Here is a 17739-nt window from a genome sequence, read left to right as displayed (position 1 = left end):
ATGCCAGTGTATATTTGCCCTAGCTGGCTGTAGCAACTTTTGAAGACAAATATTGACTCTTCTTCAGGGAATTCTAATGACTAAATTGCTTTCTTAATCCAAAATCTGTTCAATATATTTCTCAAATTACGTGGAGTTTCCAGGTCCAATCCATTCATCAGGATTTACTAGCTTTAGCATTGGGTCACCATTAATTACTCAATATTTAGGCAACATTCTGCTTTAAATATGATATTTTACTTAATGTTTCTACTTAATACTTTTCTTTTACAAAATACTCCTTTCTATCAAATTATAGGTCATAAGATTGAAAAATAGTTGCTGTAGTATGGTTTCCAAAGTTATCAAACTATCTTTTTAATACATTATTACACAATGCATGCATCAATTTATTAGACTTATCTTAATCTGAATGCAAGAAAGCTTTCAGTAAAAAAAGTTTTTCTTAGAGAAAGTTTCTTTTCTTGTCTACTACTATTCCACTGAGAATTTCTGGTGTTTAAGAATAATGTTGAATAGGCAAGACTGCACATTGGGAATTATAAAACAGAATAATGGACCTAATATCTAGGGAATTTGACAAGGGTATCCCCAGTTGTAGTCTCAAAGGTACAAATGCTGAGTAACTGAAACATCAACAGCTACACTTTATATTCCTTTAAAACTAATATATAAATATTAGTTTTTTCTTTTTTAATATGGCACAGAATCTTTTTAAAATTTCTAAATACATAAGTAGGTATCTACTTGAAATGTGTGGATAGCAAATATCCCACTAAATATGGGTTTTCAAGATCTGTTCTCCAATAGGCCTTTGGACAAGAGGCTAAGTTCTAACACAACTTTAGGCAATTTTTAATTATTGTTTATAGCTGCCTTTAAAAACATCCTTCTTGCCTTGTCTTATATTCCTGTCTGTAGTAACTGGTCAAAATCAATGCACTATTGCTGCTCTCTGAGCTTGGTGACTTTCTTCCAGATGTTGCATTACAAACTAGGCAACATCATCAGTGCTACTATCTCCAGTTAATTGCTTAGGATAAATTTCCACTACATAAAATGATATCCATTAAATTGTAATAAATTTTTGTACTGATGTTCAGGCCTGTTGGTATGCTTTTTGGTTCTCTTTATATTTTGCACCTATTTTGGAAGTACTGCATTTAGAAAGTGGCAGCAACTTAGCCATGTTACTATACCACGTGACATTCTGAAGCAACTAAATAATATTTAGTTGAAGCACAGGGCAACTCAGATTTTTTTAAAAAAAAGAAAATGGGGTTAAGCAAATGAAGTATCAAGCCTGTAAAAATGTGCTTGGAATGGGAAGATTAATTTATTGCTGTAGTGATTCATCTAGAATACGTTTTTTGTATTGCAGAATTAACTGCTATGCAGTTTGGATTTGAATATTTGTAACTTTATGGTTTTGTGAAGGTTTGTTTTTATCTGTGCTGAAAGAAAAGGGGGCATATTCTGGGCCTCAAATCTGTTAGAAAATCCCATTCTATATTCAAAGTCATTTTCTTAATCCATGATAGAGTTTCTCTGTAACAGGTCTTGAAGAGGTCGGCAGAGTCCTCACACATCCTAGGGGTAACCCTCTCGTCAGTGGGGGGATTACTGAAGCATTTTGGATATTTGTTTGAAGACCACCCATGAAAGAGAACACATCATTCCTTGCAACCCTTTCTGCTGGTTGGCAACTCAACTTTCAGTAAATTATTCCTAATATCTAACCTGAATCTATTTCACTGTAGCTTCAATTCATTAGTATTGTTCCCACTTTGTATAGCAGCAAAAAAAACAAGACTACTTTCTTTATGGGACAACTCCTTGGATCTTGTCTTCTAGCAAAATATGGCAGTTCCTTTAACCCCATTTCAGTTTAGAGGTCGTATTCCAAGTGGGCTGAACAGGAAGAATAGGATGAGACAATTAACTTGTAATGTTCCAGGCTTTGTGACTGTTAATACAACCTCAAATATATTAAGAGACACATTTGTCTTTTTAGCAGCTGCAACACAGTGATGCCTTATGCGCAACTCACCCAGATCTCTCCTTCGATTCCCTTCATTCTCAGATGCAGGATATGGCAGTTCACATTCTTAAAATTCATCCCATTTGTTTGGGTCCTCTGTCTAAGCCAGCGGTTCTCAACCTGTGGGTCGGGACCCCATTTGGGGTTGAACGACCATTTCACAGGGGTCGCCAAACAATGCAGTCCGCCATTTTTTTTCCCTTTTCATTAGCTGTGCTACTCCCTTTTATTCTATTGGCTTTTGAAAGCCAATAGAATAGACTCTCTTGAATAGAGTTTAAGTCTATTGGCTTTCAAAAGCCAATAGGAATTGTCCAGGCTGTCTCTGCCCTGCTGAGCCCACCAAAAGTCCCATTCTGCAAACGGTGCTGCAAGTTGTCTGCAGCGAAGGCGAGCTGTCTGGAAGTTTCCACCCCTCCCTGCTGAGCAACTACTAAAAATGTAAGTAAGTAAAATGTAAGAGGGCCAGGGGTGGGAGGTGGGAGGCCGGCGGGTGCAGGGAGGATTGCTGGCGCGCGTGGGGCCCGGCGGGTGCCTTACCTCCCTTGGGCTGGGCCAGCTGGTGGCCCAGCCGGTGGTCGGCCTGCGCCGTCTCTGCCGCTTGCCAGCTACGCCTCGGCTGGCGCAGGGGGCGGCACCATGCATGCGCAGCGCTCCCGGGCAGGGAAAGTCCTCGACTTACGACCAATTGGGTAGTCCTTGACTTATGGCCAGATGGGTAGTCCTCGACTTACGACCGGTTGGGGTCGCGGCATTAAAAAGGTTGAGAACCACTGGTCTAAGCTTATCTAGACCGTTTGCAATCTCTTCCTCTTCTAAAGGGTCAGCTATTCCTAGTTTTGCACTGATATTTGCTCAGTTCTTTCATTCAGGTCATTAATTAAAATGTTGAACAGCCCTGAATCCAGGAAGGGGAATCATTTATGAATAATCTTTGAAGGTGATCATTTAGGCAGTTATGCATGCAACTAAAAGTTTTATCACTTAACTATATTTTACCATTGTATTTAATATGTCATTGATAGGAAGATCTTTTGATCATTTTGCCCCCACCCTTTATGAAAAACTACTGCCCAGAATTGCCACTGGGAATGTCATTTTGGCGTGTTTTGATTCTATAGAGCTGATGGGACAGTGGGCTGACCACTTTTACCTTAAAATATTAAAATCCCAATGCCAGTCGTTCCCCACTTCACATGTGGACTGAAAATGTCAGGTGGAAAAAAGAATCAAGTAATGGACAGGGACTCTGCTCTATCTTTCTGCAGTTAAAGCCAAGGCTTTCCCCTAGAGGAAGTGAGATTGGGGTAGAAGGCATGTTATAAAAATAACAAACTCTTTTGCTGTAAACTCTAGGGGAGAAGATGTGGCTCAAAATAACAACAGCAGCTAGATTTTCTGGCCTGGAAATTATTTATTATACTTGTACCACACCAAAAATAACTCTTGGTAGCTTGTAAACTATGGAGGCTTTTTTAAAAACTCTATTTCCCTTTATAATTATGAAAGCTACTCAGTTCTTAGGAGGTAGCAGTCTTCCAAGTCTTTTTTTTTTTTTTTAAATTCATCCATCCAGATACATCCACCCTCTCAAAATCCCAGAATCTTGGTAGGTTGAAACCGTTAGGTTTCAAGACTGTCATGAACTTAATATAGGTAGTCCTCACTTAATAAGGGTAATTGGAACTGGCAAGTATTACTAAGTAACTAAGTAATGTGTGATGTCACACCCTTGCACTGATGACAGCAATTGGGAGTTTCTAGTTGCTATTGTTAATTTAATCCCATGCAATGAGTGACCAGTAGTTAAATGATCCATCACTATTTGCAACCACCTGCTGACTTCCCCGTTGACTTCGTTGGAAGCCAGCAGTAAAGTTGCAAATGATGACTGTGACTATGTAATGCTGAAATGTCATAATTATCACCTAGATGCCAATCGCGGTCACGTGACCGAGAATGCTGTGACCGCCACAACTACAAGAACCTGTTGCAAGTTCCTCTTATTCAGCGCCATCATAACTTCAAACTGTCTATTGCTGTTGGGGAATTCTGGGAGTGGAAATCTGCACATCTTACAGTTGTTAGGATTGAGAAGGGTTTGGTAAAGAGCCAGGCTAAAAACCAGGAGACTGTGAATTCTAGATCTGCCTTAGGCATGAGGCCAACCGGGTGACCTTGGGCCAGCCACAGACTCTCAGCCCTAGGAAGGCAAACGATGTCCAAAACCTTGCCAAGAAAAGTGGAGGGACTAGTCCAGGCAGCCGCCAGAACAAAACACTGACTTGAAGATATTTTTAAAAAAATGTTTTATAAACGGCAGACTACAAACATCCAAAATGCCACGAAAAAAATACATCTTTCTCTTCCCTCTCCTCTCACTCCTCCTTGCCCCGCATATAGCCGACTCTGAGAGCCGCAAAGATAAGGAAGGCGCCTACCCCGGACGTTTTTCGGGCGGAAGTACTTCCGGAGCTTGCTCTCCTAGTGTCACTGCAGCCGGAAGCCGGCTGAGAAGGACCAGGCGTGCTGGCGGGCGGCTCTGTGGGAGAGCGGTACATAGAGGCCGGGCATGGCGTTGGCGCTGCTGGGCGATATTTGGGCCGAGAACCCCGTGGAGAATCGGATTTTCGGCTCCGTGCTGCTCTTCTCCTGGGCCGTCTACCTGTGGGAGGCCTTGCTTGCCTGGCGGCAGGTCAGACCCTTCTCTTCCCGCCCAAGCCGGGAGAGCCCCGTCAAGTTTAGGGCCGTGAGGAGCCGGGTCATCCCCGCCGCCTTGTGCTGCGCCGAGCGGTGCTTCCCTCTGGGGGTGCCGCGTACCTCTGGGGATTCGATCGGGGGATGGAAGGCTTGGTTTCTAGCTTGCGGGCGCAGCTCTCCCGAAGCCTCCACAGACGGCCGCGGGTCTCGACGTGGGAGGACCACGCGCTCGTTATTTCTGTCCTGTCTTGAATGTAACGGGTCGGCATGAGAACCACGTTACAGTACTGTGCCACGCGAGCTTAGATAGATACAAGCCACGCTCGGCACACGGCCAGTTGGGTTGGGCAGAGGCTTGCTTGGGTTTGGCCGGAAGGAATGCAAGTCCGTGCACGCCTAGGAAGGAGCACGCCGTGTGAATTACACCCGCCTAGGACAGGTGTCTACGGAGATTCTCAGTCGTACAGGTCATGGTTGTCCCGAAGGTGCTTTTTCAAGAGGCAACCGGACTTTTTTTGTTTTTGCTTGAAGATGTCTCGCTTCTCATCCAAGAAGCTCCTTCGGTTCTGACTGAATTGTGATTGACCATTCAGTCAGAACCAAAGAAGCTTCTTGGAGGAGAAGCGAAACGTCTTCAAGGAAAAACAAAGGAAATCCAGTTGTCTTTGAAAAAGCACCTTTGGGACACTGTAGGACGGACTCTTTTCCTTAAAGTGGCTTCATTTGCATTAAGGCTGCATTAAGTGCTAGGCTGTCATTGAACTTGTCTTCTCCCAAGGGTGTTTTCAGATTCCCACTCTCATAGGCGCTAGGAAGGAAGGAGTTGGAAGTCCAGTGCACAGTGGCATCCCATATTTTCAAGACCTATGTAATTAAGAAACCTAAGATCTTTGATAGATTATAAAGCCTGTTTCCTGAGGTGCCACCTATATGATACTGGTTCTAAAATGCCCCTTGTTCTCTCCCCCCAGCAGAATTGCTGTGTGTCTTAGCTTCAAACACTTGCATGCTTCATACTTTTAACACTGCGTTTATCTTCAGCACTGGTATTATTAAGGCCAATATCATATGAAAATTACACACCCTTTCCTAGGGTACTTAGAAGGGTCTCTTAACTGGTAGAGTTTGTTTCTAGGGTGGATCCTTTTAAATTTAATGAAAAATAAGCCAATCTATCATATCTGTGGAATGTTTGACAGGGCTTATTTTGTCACATAGCCTCAGAAACAAACTTTGATTAGTTTTTCCAAATGGTTTTGTCCCTAAACCTTAAAAGAACTGATCAAATCTATTCAGTAAAAGCTGTCAGGTAAACTGTAAGGAAGATTCTTCACCCAGCATAGAACTTGGATTCATTGATTTAGAGATGTATTTCCTAGTCTCACACGAGTGCTTTTGTAATCATGGTGTCTTTTAACTATCGTTATATATTTTAACAATCCTTGCACTGTTGGACATTGAACTTCCAGTGGCACATGAAAGTATCCTTGAAAATGCAAGCTAAATTACTGCTTATTTTTAAATATTTCAGAGGACTGTCTACAAGACAACCACCCATGTCCCACTGGAATTAGGGCCAATCATGGACTCAGAAACATTTGAAAAATCCCGTCTTTACCAATTAGATAAAAGTGCATTCAGCTTTTGGTCAGGACTGTACTCAGAGTTAGAGGGCACGGTAGGTATCTTCTCCTTTGGTTTCATGTATTTTGAGTGAGCTAGAATGTATTCTAAAATGTAAATTTGTGAGTATATTTGCATGCTTACATAAGAATATTGACAAAGTAATTGAATAAAATTGCCAGAAGGATATATTCTGTGATAGAATGTAGAAATCCGTAGGGTTTGTTTTTTACTTCATAGAATATTGAATAAAAGGGATCTTGGGCTGGAAGCAAATGCTACAAAGAAGCCCAGATAGATTTCCTTCAGGCAGAAGTGAGGGTGACTTTTCTTCTGTCTGCTAACATTTCCTGAAGTTTGCCCTTTTCAAGGACTGTGTGTCAATAGTAGAGGAAGACCTAATAGATCAGGGGTGGACCAACTATGGTAACTTTATGACCTGTGGACTTCAACTCCCAGAATACCTGAGTCAGCTGGCTCAAGAATTCTGGAAATTGAAGTCCACGATTTGTAAAGTTGCCATAGCTGCCCACCTGTGCAATAGAACTAGCCATGAATGCAGTTTGCAGGAGTAATTAATGCACTTGCATTCCGTGTCATCTGTCTTAGGCAGCATTTTGTCTATGATGCTCCATTTTTCTCTCTCTGCGACCTGCATATAATTGAGCTTTAGCTCAGAGCTTCCATGTCCCTCTTTTTTTTCCAATGTTATAGAGAATGGAAGAAATTTTCAGTGAAAGTAGTGCTCAGGTGATTAAGCTGCAACATTAAATTATTTGCTGATACATGAATGAGCTTTGGGCTCACGTTAGCTCTGGCTGTTAGTTGATTGACACCTAGCAAGGTTTACAGTTAAATACAGTTTTAAATCTGGACCTCTTTGATTTCTGGAATCCCACACTTAAAAAAGATTATATACCATGTTAGCTTGTTACATAAAATCATATTTTTGTTCTTACAGGTAATCCTTCTTTGTGGAGGAATTCCTTTCCTTTGGTCTGTATCTGGAGACATTTCAAATCGTGCTGGTTTTGGACCTGAATATGAAGTAAGTGTATTGGTTTGTTTGAGTCAGCTGAATACTAACCTAATTATGTTTGATCAAGCGCCAGGTAACCCCTTAATTTCTGTTTAAATTTCGGATATGTAAGAAAAGGTGTGCTGGACCAAACCAAAGAAGTATCTGGTTTAGAAGGCAGAATAATATTCCCATCTAGTCTGGATTCCCATTTAAAATCTCTCTAGCTAGTTAGTATCTAGGTGGGGCAGTATTCAGACATACCTCTAAGAAACCTGAAAACAGGGTCAGAAATCTGTGAATGGTCATTAAGCGAATCCAGCTTTCCCCATTGATTTTAACTGAACAGTCATAAACAAATGATTGTAAGTAAAGGACTATGTGTATGATGATTCTAGAGCAGTTCACATTGTTTTGGTGCAGTGATCAAGCAATTAAAAAGAAGGAAAATATATTTGAATTTTGCTTCATTGCTGTGATTGTAGAAAATCTCAGTAACAACTAAGAAAGTGTCACATTTCTTGTTCTGGGAACAAAAGGTTCTATGCCACCCCAGCAACATATCTATCTGACCATTCTCTGGTTTACAACCATTAATCATCCAGATTGCAAGCTAACATTGCATTCATCCAGAACATGACAAACGGTTTCCTGTTTGGAAGACTGAGTACGTCAGGTTGGTGTAAATCAAGAGGGGGGAATGGAAAATACAAGAGTTTTCCAGAATGCTCCTTTCCTGGATTTATAGATTTTGCCAAATTTCCATCTGATATTTTTCATAATGGCTTTTCTTGGCTAGTGTCTGCTGCTTGATCATGCAAGCTGGGCAGCTAAGCTCAATGGCATTGACTTAAATAAATGTGACAGCTTTGTAGTTTGGTTAGTGCTATAAATGTATCAAATACTTTGTTTTGTTTGTTTTTCCAAACAAACTGGTCATTAGCCATGATTTATTCTGGCTCTCCTAGAGAGAACCCAACTGGGAGTCCTGGTTTGTTTGTAATATACAGACTGTGAATGTATCTACTTATGATTTTTAAACTCATTTTTTCTCAGACTTGGCAATTTTAAGCTGCGTGGAGTTCCAGAATTCCTCAGCCAGCATGGGTGGTGAATTCTGGGAATTGAAGTCCATACAATGTAAAGTTGCCAAGATTAACTTTTATTTAAACTTAACCTTAATTTAAAGTTGCCAAAGTTGAGAAACTGGATTAATTGCTTTCAGTGGCAGAAGGAACTTCAAACTGTTTGCACCAGCATGTAATCAAAATAGTTGTAACTAATTGATATCCCGTTTATATTGTAGGGAGACTTTGCAAGTAGGACTAAGTCTCAGTCTGACCCTATTATGTAGCTAAGGATAATATTTATCTGTAACAATTATCTTCTTCATTATTCTGATGCACAGATTGTCCAGTCGTTGGTGTTCCTACTGCTTGCTACACTTTTCAGTGCAGTCACAGGTCTGCCCTGGAGCCTCTATAATACTTTTGTCATTGAGGAAAAGCATGGTTTCAATCAGCAGGTATTACATCATTTCTACCTTCTCTGATGTCTTCTCCATGTTTTGGAATGTAATATCTTACTGTGGATGTTTTAATGATGCACTTGTTTGAGTTCTCCTATCCATGTTCTATAGGGTAGAACATTGTGGATGTTTCATGCTGTAAACTATCATGGGTCAATTTACTGAAATCAGCTATGGAAAAATGTAATAATAAATACCCATGACTAACCATGCTGCCTAGCGGCTGAGGGAGAGTATAATCCAGCTAAACTTGAGGAATTGCTATCCTATATTTATTAACAGGCAAGAGCTCTCCCTGCCTGTAACAATAATAAGATAACCTTTAGTATCATTTACCTGTATACACTGCAGCACACATTAAAATGAAATTCCAATGCCCCACTCTTGAAAGAAGGAACGCCACCTAGGGGAGACATGATAGCACTGTTCCAGTATCTGAGGGGCTGCCACAGGGCAGAGGGGGCCAGGTTGTTCACCAAAGCACCAGAGGAAAGGACTAGAAACAATGGTTGGAAACTAATCAAAGAGAGAAGCAACCTGGAACTAAGGAGAAACTTCCTGACAATGAGGACAATCAACCAGTGGAACAGCTTACCCCCAGAAATTGTGGGCACTTCATCATTGGAAATTTTTAAGAGACTAGACAATCCAAGATGGTATAGGTTCTCCTGCTTGAGCAAGGGGCTGGACTAGAAGACCTCCAAGGTCCCTTCCAGCTCCTATTCTATTCCTGTTCTATTCCTGTTCTATTCTATTCTATTCTATTCTATTCACAATGTCACCATCCCAAGGATTGCAATAATAATAAAATAACAGCAGCATCACCAAAAATGCTCAAAGCTATTAATCACAGTCCATTTGGAAAAAAGAGTCTTGAAGAGTTAACAAGCTTGATACTACATGGAACTGAGCTGTTACAATATAGACTCTAGTTGTTCTGCTTCAGATACCACAAAGCTTCCTCCCAGAAGGCAACAATGAAAATGGCTGCATTGCCATGATTAATTGCTGAAATATGAGCTTCACAGAGAACAATCAAAACATTTAATGTACTTTGCCTGTGTTCTTTTAGCCCTAGTTCCTTTGCAGATGTTTTAGGGAGTTGCCCATATCCTTTATTTTCTGTTTTACTTTAGTTATTTCCTGGTAGCATGTCTAAGCACATTCTCTTTCAGTGCCATCTTGAGTAAACTTTTTATGTTTGGGGATTTTGGATGTGCTGCTTTGTCATACTTGGGCAATGGATGTTTTTAATGTTCTGTTTATTTTAGCTGTTTTGGCAAAATGGTCGGACAATTCTGAAATGTAACTAAGATTCACACAATATAAAACTTGTCATATTTATGGAGTCCATTTCAGATTTCCCCTGCTTATTATGTATGCTTCTCTTTAATAGACCCTGGGATTCTTTTTTAAAGATGCCATCAAGAAGTTCATCGTGACACAGTGTATTCTCCTGCCGGTGACCTCGCTCCTACTTTACATCATCAAAATAGGTGGAGACTATTTCTTCATCTATGCCTGGCTTTTCACTTTAGTTGTTTCCTTGGTGAGTTCACAACATCCGGATGTTTTGTTTAGAATTAATTCAAAAATCATCTCCGCTATTAAGGTTTTGCTCTTTATCCCTTTGCTGATAGTGATTTTCCTTTTTTAAAAAAAATATTGAATTTACAATAGAAGTTTAAAAAATGAAAAGAAAAATGAGAAAGGGATGAGTAATAGGAAAAAAGTGAAAAATGGAAAAGAAAGAAAACATAGAATTTTGACGTTCCCCTGTATATTTAATAAGGACCATCTTACTCTTTCTTCTCCCTCCTAAATCATCAATTCAGTCTTTCCTTCTTTCAGCAAAAACTCCATTATGAGACTTCCATTTTTTAAAACAGTCCTAATTGCTTTTTCCCAGACCAAACTGGTCAGCTTTGCTATTTCTACGAGCTCCATCATTTTTATAATCTAGTCCTCTGCTACTGATGTTTCTTCCACCTTTGTGCATACAATACTCTTACCTCAGTTAGTATATACAAACTTTGTTCCCGCATGTTTTTTTTTTGTAGTTCAGCATCCATAAAATCAAATAAAAATAATTCTGACTTCACTGATAATTACTTTCCAACTTGCCCTGTAAGTGTGCAAGCTGGATTTTGTAAGTGAACAACAATATCTTTATCATTGTAAGGGATTTGTGTTCTATCCTTTTGCTCCATTCCAGGTTCTTGTCACAATTTATGCTGACTATATTGCTCCGTTGTTTGACAAATTTATTCCACTGCCCGAAGGAGAACTCAAGCGGGAGATTGAGACAATGGCAAAGGATATAGACTTCCCGCTCACCAAAGTTTATGTTGTGGAAGGTATGAGAATAGAGTGCTCAGGTTCTGATTTTGAAGACAGTCCTTCACTTAAACCATTCATTGTGACTGCTCAGAGTTACAACTGCATTGAAAAAAGTGACATATTTTTCACACTTACGATGGTGATCATGGGATTAAAATTCACTTGGCAACCGGCATGTACTTATGACAGTTGCAGTGTCCTGGGGTCATGTGATCTCCTCTTGCGACCTTCTGATAAGGAGAGCCAATGGGGAAGTCAGATTCTCTTAACAATGGTGTTACTATTTTAACAACTATAGTGATTCACTTAACAACTGTGGCAAGATAGATTATAAAATGGGGCAAAACCCACAATTGCCTTATTTATTTATTTTATTTTATTTATTTATATGCCGCCCAATCCCAAAGGACTCAGGGCAGCGTACAAAATTAAAACAATCATCGAGAATAAGACAATAAAATAATTCAATCATACCGCAAGTCCGATCATGTCCCGCCCCCCCCCCCCTGGGGACATCAGCCCCAGGCCTGCCGGAACAGGAGAGTTTTAACGGCTTTCTTAAAGGCCGGCAGGCTGGGAGTTGTTCGAATCTCGGGGGGAAGTTGATTCCACCAGGTCGGAGCCACCACAGAAAAGGCCCTTCCCCGAGGGCCCGCCGGCCGACATTGTCTGGCCGACGGGACCTGAAGGAGGCCCAATCTATGGGACCTCACCGGTCTCTGGGAACTGTGCGGCAATATGCGGTCCTGTAAGTAAACTGGCCCTATGCCATGAAGGGCTTTAAAGGTGATAACCAACACCTTGAATTGCGTCCGGAGACCCACAGGAAGCCAGTGCAGCTCGCGGAGGATAGGTGACACGTGGGCGTACCTTGGCACGCCCACAATCGCTCTCGCGGCTGCATTCTGAACCAACTGCAGCCTCCGAACGCTCTTCAAGGGTAGCCCCATGTAGAGCGCATTACAGTAATTCCTTACTTAGCAAAGGAATTTTTGGACTCGTGGTCATAAGTCAAGGACTACTTCTATTGCCAAACTACGCTGGTTTTCTGAAATTATGCTGTTGGGGAGGCAGCCTTAGCTTGCTGACCATGGAAACCTGTTGCAGACATAGAGAAAGAACATGAATTCCTCCAGGTGTGTTCCTTGGGATCTTAGCCCATTACTTTGCAGCTGAGCATATAATAAAGTGGGGAATTGATTCAACCTCTTGAATTGTCCAAATTTATTATATGCTCAGCTGCAAAGTAATGGGCTAAGATCCCAGGGTTAGTGATTATAACAATAATCAAGCAGTGTCAACTTTCCGGTTGGCGAATCCAACATTAAAGAAACTCTATGGCCTTCAGATGCCATAAGAGTTAAATTTTTATCCTGGCACTGAAGAAGTAAAATCAATCCTAAGTTTCCCGCGTAAAGTTCTGATTGGTTACCAATAGCTTTTCATTAGCCCTCCACCACCATGTGTTTATGTTGCCCAATCACATTCTTTCTGTTTGCTATGGGAACGGTCCACTTCTCTGTCAGACACCTGCTTTGGATGATCTTGGTTCTCACAGTCAATGGACGGCTTCTTGACACTCCTGTTTCTTTCCCAGACTTCCCCTCCCCCCCTTCAGAGGTTAGCAAGCGTCTTAGCAGTTCAACCTTGATAAGCAGTAAGGTTCAGAGAACTTCAACATTGGCAGTATAAGCCAATGTTACAAGTACCTGCAATAAATCTCAGTCCTTTAACTGGTACTATATAGCCTGGACCTTTAGATCTTAACCTAGCTTCCTCCAGTCTGGATGCCCTCTAGATGTGCATGACTGCTACTGAGAATTCTGGGAAATTTGAAATCTGCTTATCTGGAGGGCATCCAGAGTGAGAAGTGTTGCCTTAAGTGCTTGAAACCTCACAGTCATATTACAGGTTTGCAATGTTGCCCAGGTGGTCCTCCACTCTGCTAGTATGGAAAGAATGGCCCATAGTCACCATCAAAGTTTGCTAGTGCACAGTGCCACCTCCTTCCTTGGGTTAAGCAGTTTGATCCTGCTCAGTATCTAGTTGGATAGTCTCACAAAGTCCCACAAGGGAAGACAGGTATGATATTTATACCCTATTCTGCCTGTGCCACTTTTCTCTATGCTTCATGGAAACCATTCACTGAAGCTACATCATTTGAAATAACTTCTGTTTAGCACTCAACCTTAAAGCTATGCTGGATGCTAAACTTGATTCAGGCATTTCCAATTGCGCTATAGTCCATGTGGTTGGGTCACCAGCTGCATGCAGCTGGAACAAGTGAACAGTTTCATACCCAAGCAAGCTTACTGGTCTCTTAACAGGAGGCTGATGCTGTAGGCCAAAAACACATAAGCCCTCTCCCTCATAAAATCTAGTGGGTGAGTATACTTTAATATGACTGAATTTTGCCCTACTCTTTCTCCCCAGGCTCCAAACGTTCTTCCCATAGCAATGCTTATTTCTATGGTTTCTTCAAGAACAAACGTATTGTGTTGTTTGACACTCTCCTGGAAGATTATTCTGCCCTCAACAAAGAGCATTCTGAAGAGCCTGGTGTGGACACGGAAGTAGCTGGAGCAGATGATGGAGGACCCGAGACGAAGGCTAAAACCAAAGTGAGCCCTGATCTGTTTATGTTATCATTATTGACAGACCTGATCCAAAGTTTCCAAATAACAAAGATGCCTAAAAAAGAAATCCCAAGCAGGAATTACAGGAATACTAGCATGCCTACTGAATCTTTGGCTATTAAAATTAAAGTGATAATGAATTGCCAAGAAACAATTTCAACATGGTTTATTACTTGTGTATGTGTGTAGTGACAGTCTTGGTCTGGGTTTTTAAAGGAGCTACGAGCATCTTAGGCAGTGGTGGGATTAAAATATGTGAACAACCAGTTCTTTGTATGGATGCCGCTTCCAGAAATCCATTCTGGGCCTGGGCAATAAAAAATTAGCTACCAGTTCTGCTGAACTGGTACGAACTGGCTGAATCCCAGCACTGATCTTCGGTCTTGCCCTCCTCTTTAAAATCCTTTTAAAGAATCCATCCAGACCTGGTAGTCCAAACAAGAACATTGTGTCCTATCCATTCGTATTTGTGTGTGCATGCCCGCAAGTTAAAGAAATGAATTTATATTTTTCTCCACATGTCTAGAGTAAGAAGCAAGGTTGCAAAAATGAAGAAGTTTTGGCTGTGCTGGGTCATGAGTTGGGACACTGGAAACTTGGCCACACCATTAAAAATATTGTCATTAGCCAGGTATGTAAGAAATAATTAGGCACCTATCTACTGTTACTATTTTCTCAGAAAATAAAGTGGTTCCATTTTTTTGCTCACTTTCTGCTTTCTTCTATCTCTGTTGTATAATTGAAAAAAATGGAATGAGGACATATAAAAACTTTGGGCAACGTTGATAACACAGACTAAATGAGACATTACATAGGAAATCTGAACCTTTAGCCTTTTTTTAAAGTTATAAGAGCAACCCTGGATAGGTGTAGGTATCAGTGGACTGGATCAGAGCTGAAGAGAGGTTGCTTTTATTTATCATTTGTAATTTCCGTTTTATGTTTTAATCTTCCTTGGATTGTTATATAGAAATGATTGCAATAGAACTGAAAGATTGCTGGCTCTGAGTGAAATGCATAGCCAAACAAAATCGAAAAAGTCCCTCTAGAGTTTGGGAATGCTTCACATTCTATAAAATGGTATATCTTTACCCACGGAAGTGTCCATGGCCCTTCTAACATGAGAGGTTCCTGTCTTTGGAGACTCAGAAAAAGCTGTGGTAGACCAAGTCAAATACTTCTCTGGTCCAGCATTCAGTACCTATGGTAGCCAACCAGATGCTCTAGGACACGGGTGTCATACTTGCCGTGTCACTTGACGTGTTGCGATGTATCACGACTTTTTTCACATTGCCGGAGCTGGGGTGGGCGCGGCCTCCATATGATGCAACCGGCCCATAGGCTGACAGTTTGATACCCCTGCTCTAGGAGTATATCCATTCAGGCATGATATAAAGGATGAAACACCCACTTCCCTCTTGCATTATCCAGCATGTGATATCCAACTTGACGTGAGAAGATAAAAATGACAGATTAGCTATTAATAATCACTTGTTCAATGCATCTTCATAATTTTGTGTACTCAACTTGCCAAGACCAAACACATCAGCTGCAATGTGCTACTTTTTCCTTCTGAATGCCCAACTGATTTATTATAGATCATTTTTAGTGTAACATTTACTGTGGTTAACGATTCCTAACACTCTGTGTCTTGTTTTCTCTCAGATGAACTCCTTCTTATGTTTCTTCTTATTTGCGGTGTTGATTGGTCGAAAGGAGCTTTTTGCTGCCTTTGGATTCTACGAAACCCAGCCTACCCTGATAGGCTTGCTGATCATTTTTCAGTTTATTTTCTCACCTTACAATGAGGTAAACTTCAGTTTTGATTGGTGCTTTACTCAACTGATAAGAGCTGCTTTCCTGGCAAAGTTGCCTGGGTTCCATGTGGAAAGTTTGGTTCCTAAATTACTGTTACAGTTTGTCTAAATGGATTGGATCCCAGCATCCTCCCGTGAAAGGAGACGACTTTTCTGTTCTTAGTTCTCCATCCAGACCTTTGGTCTTCCCAGAAATGTTTTTCCCAGGACGTCCTTCTCACCCCTCTCCCAGAGGTTCTTCTCTGAGGTTTCCCAAAACTCTTCCATTTTTCAATTCGCTAATTCATAAGAAAGTGACTTCTTTCACTCTTTGTAATATTTTTTGGGGAGGGTGGAATCTGGGGCCTGACAAGAAGGAAAAAGAGCTAGTTCCTTTCTGCAAATATCTAAACTTAAGAATTAATCCCAAATCTGGCCTATTTTCTCCTCCCTTTTAGTCTTTGGAAGGTTTGATGAGATTTGGAGAAGTGGTTTCGAAAGACTGTTAAACTCATTCTGAAATTTCATCTCCTCTTGTTTTCCATTGCAGGTGCTTTCCTTTTGCTTGACTGTATTAAGTCGACGATTTGAATTTCAAGCTGATGCATTTGCCAAGAAACTCGGAAAGGCAAAAGATTTGTATTCTGCGTTGATCAAGTTGAACAAAGATAACCTGGGATTCCCCGTTTCAGACTGGTTATTTTCAATGTGGCATTATTCTCACCCTCCACTGTTAGAAAGACTTCAAGCTCTAAAGGAATCTAAACAGGACTGAGGGAAAAGAACTGAGGAGGCCCAGAAGAGAAACCTAGTCTCTCCAAATCAAGTTTCCAGGTTTTTCTTTGTTTAAAAAAAGAAATATATACAGTATACCCATTTCATTCCTAAACACAACATCCTGCATAGCTCTATGCACTGTTCACTTGATTTGAAACAACCTCCCCAAAGTCCTGCTTCTGACTAACAAATGAATTGTAATCAGGAGCTGAGGGAGAAATGTAATGTGTAACATTTAGCTTAATCACAAAAGCCATGCTTGAAAGGAAAAATAATTTGTCACAACCAATGTGTCCATGCTTGAATCTGTGAAAGCTTTGAATGTGACTTTTGTACCTTTTAAGCACTTTGTCCAGATGTTCTTATACAGTATGGGAAACTCTTAACTCATCTGTGGCAGAGGTGGGTGGAGGATAAAGACCTGAAAAATAATTTTTGAACCATTGGGATTTGACATTTCTAAACCCAATCGCTATCTAGATAGGAACAGTGGAGCTTTCTTTCACGGTTCAAGTTCTTATCTGCAATGAAATTACAGGTGTGATGAAAACACCTCTTTCCCCGAATAGGGGAAACAGAAAATAAATTACAGATGATATGTATCGTAGTTATGTGTCCTACATATATTACTGTTATAATGGTTTGGAATTTGGTTTACCTTGTCTGCTGTCCCTAATTTTTCCTGGTAGGAAATAACTGCAAATTTTTCCCCAAATATCACATAAGGTGTTGGTATACCTACAGACACCCCTTGGTTTCTATTGTCTGTCTTTCCGACTTTCAGTATGAGAATGGGAAGCTGACACATTCCAGATTAAAGTTCCAGCCTCCCTATTGTATCTGTTTCCAAGAAAGCTTCTAAGACATGAGGGTCTTTTTCTGTTTGGAGGCTTTCGTAATGCATCTGTTGAGGGAAAAGCGGGCAGGCAAAAGTTTAATATTAGAAAGAATATTCAAGTCAAGTTTGTGAAAAAAAAACTTTTACTATAAGAAGTGGAGTGCCACCCATTCAGGACTATTACTGTATTTCCATACAGTGTTGCTGTTTTTCCCAGGGGAAAAACAAATCCGAAATTAATCTATCCTAACATAATCTTTAAAATGAACCAATCTAGAAAATAATATTTCTTAACAAAAATATTTGAGACGTATATTGTGTGCCGTCTCTGGGTTCACAGTCGTCCGTTTGCTACACAAGCGCTATACCAGTGTTCCTCAACCTGGCTGGCTGAGGAATTCTGGGAGTTGAAGTCCGTGCACCTTCAAGTCGCCAAATACTG

General features: G+C 40.8%; 1 protein-coding gene across 1 annotated transcript; it reads left to right on the top strand.

The window, feature by feature from the left end:
* Positions 1–4525: 4525 nt before the first annotated feature.
* On the top strand, positions 4526–17066 carry ZMPSTE24 (zinc metallopeptidase STE24). The gene is made up of 10 exons (XM_039325764.1): positions 4526–4736; positions 6273–6419; positions 7326–7412; positions 8791–8907; positions 10307–10459; positions 11126–11267; positions 13684–13871; positions 14413–14517; positions 15552–15695; positions 16233–17066. The coding sequence occupies exons 1-10, from the start codon at positions 4614–4616 to the stop codon at positions 16455–16457; spliced, it is 1431 nt and encodes a 476-aa protein (XP_039181698.1). The 5' UTR covers positions 4526–4613; the 3' UTR covers positions 16458–17066.
* Positions 17067–17739: the final 673 nt, after the last annotated feature.

Source organism: Crotalus tigris, unplaced genomic scaffold, assembly GCF_016545835.1.
Source record: "Crotalus tigris isolate CLP2741 ecotype Arizona unplaced genomic scaffold, ASM1654583v1 scf7180000024338.4412243, whole genome shotgun sequence".
Classification (NCBI taxonomy): Eukaryota; Metazoa; Chordata; class Lepidosauria; order Squamata; family Viperidae; genus Crotalus; species Crotalus tigris.
This window is presented reverse-complemented; position numbering and strand designations above follow the sequence as displayed.

Coding starts and splice junctions, on each gene's coding strand:
- ZMPSTE24 (XM_039325764.1), top strand. CDS start 4,614: ATGGCGTTGGCGCTGCTGGGCGATATTTGGGCCGAGAACCCCGTGGAG. Junction 10,460..11,125: donor TCACTTTAGTTGTTTCCTTG/GTGAGTTCACAA, acceptor GCTCCATTCCAG/GTTCTTGTCACAATTTATGC. Junction 15,696..16,232: donor TTTTCTCACCTTACAATGAG/GTAAACTTCAGT, acceptor TTTCCATTGCAG/GTGCTTTCCTTTTGCTTGAC.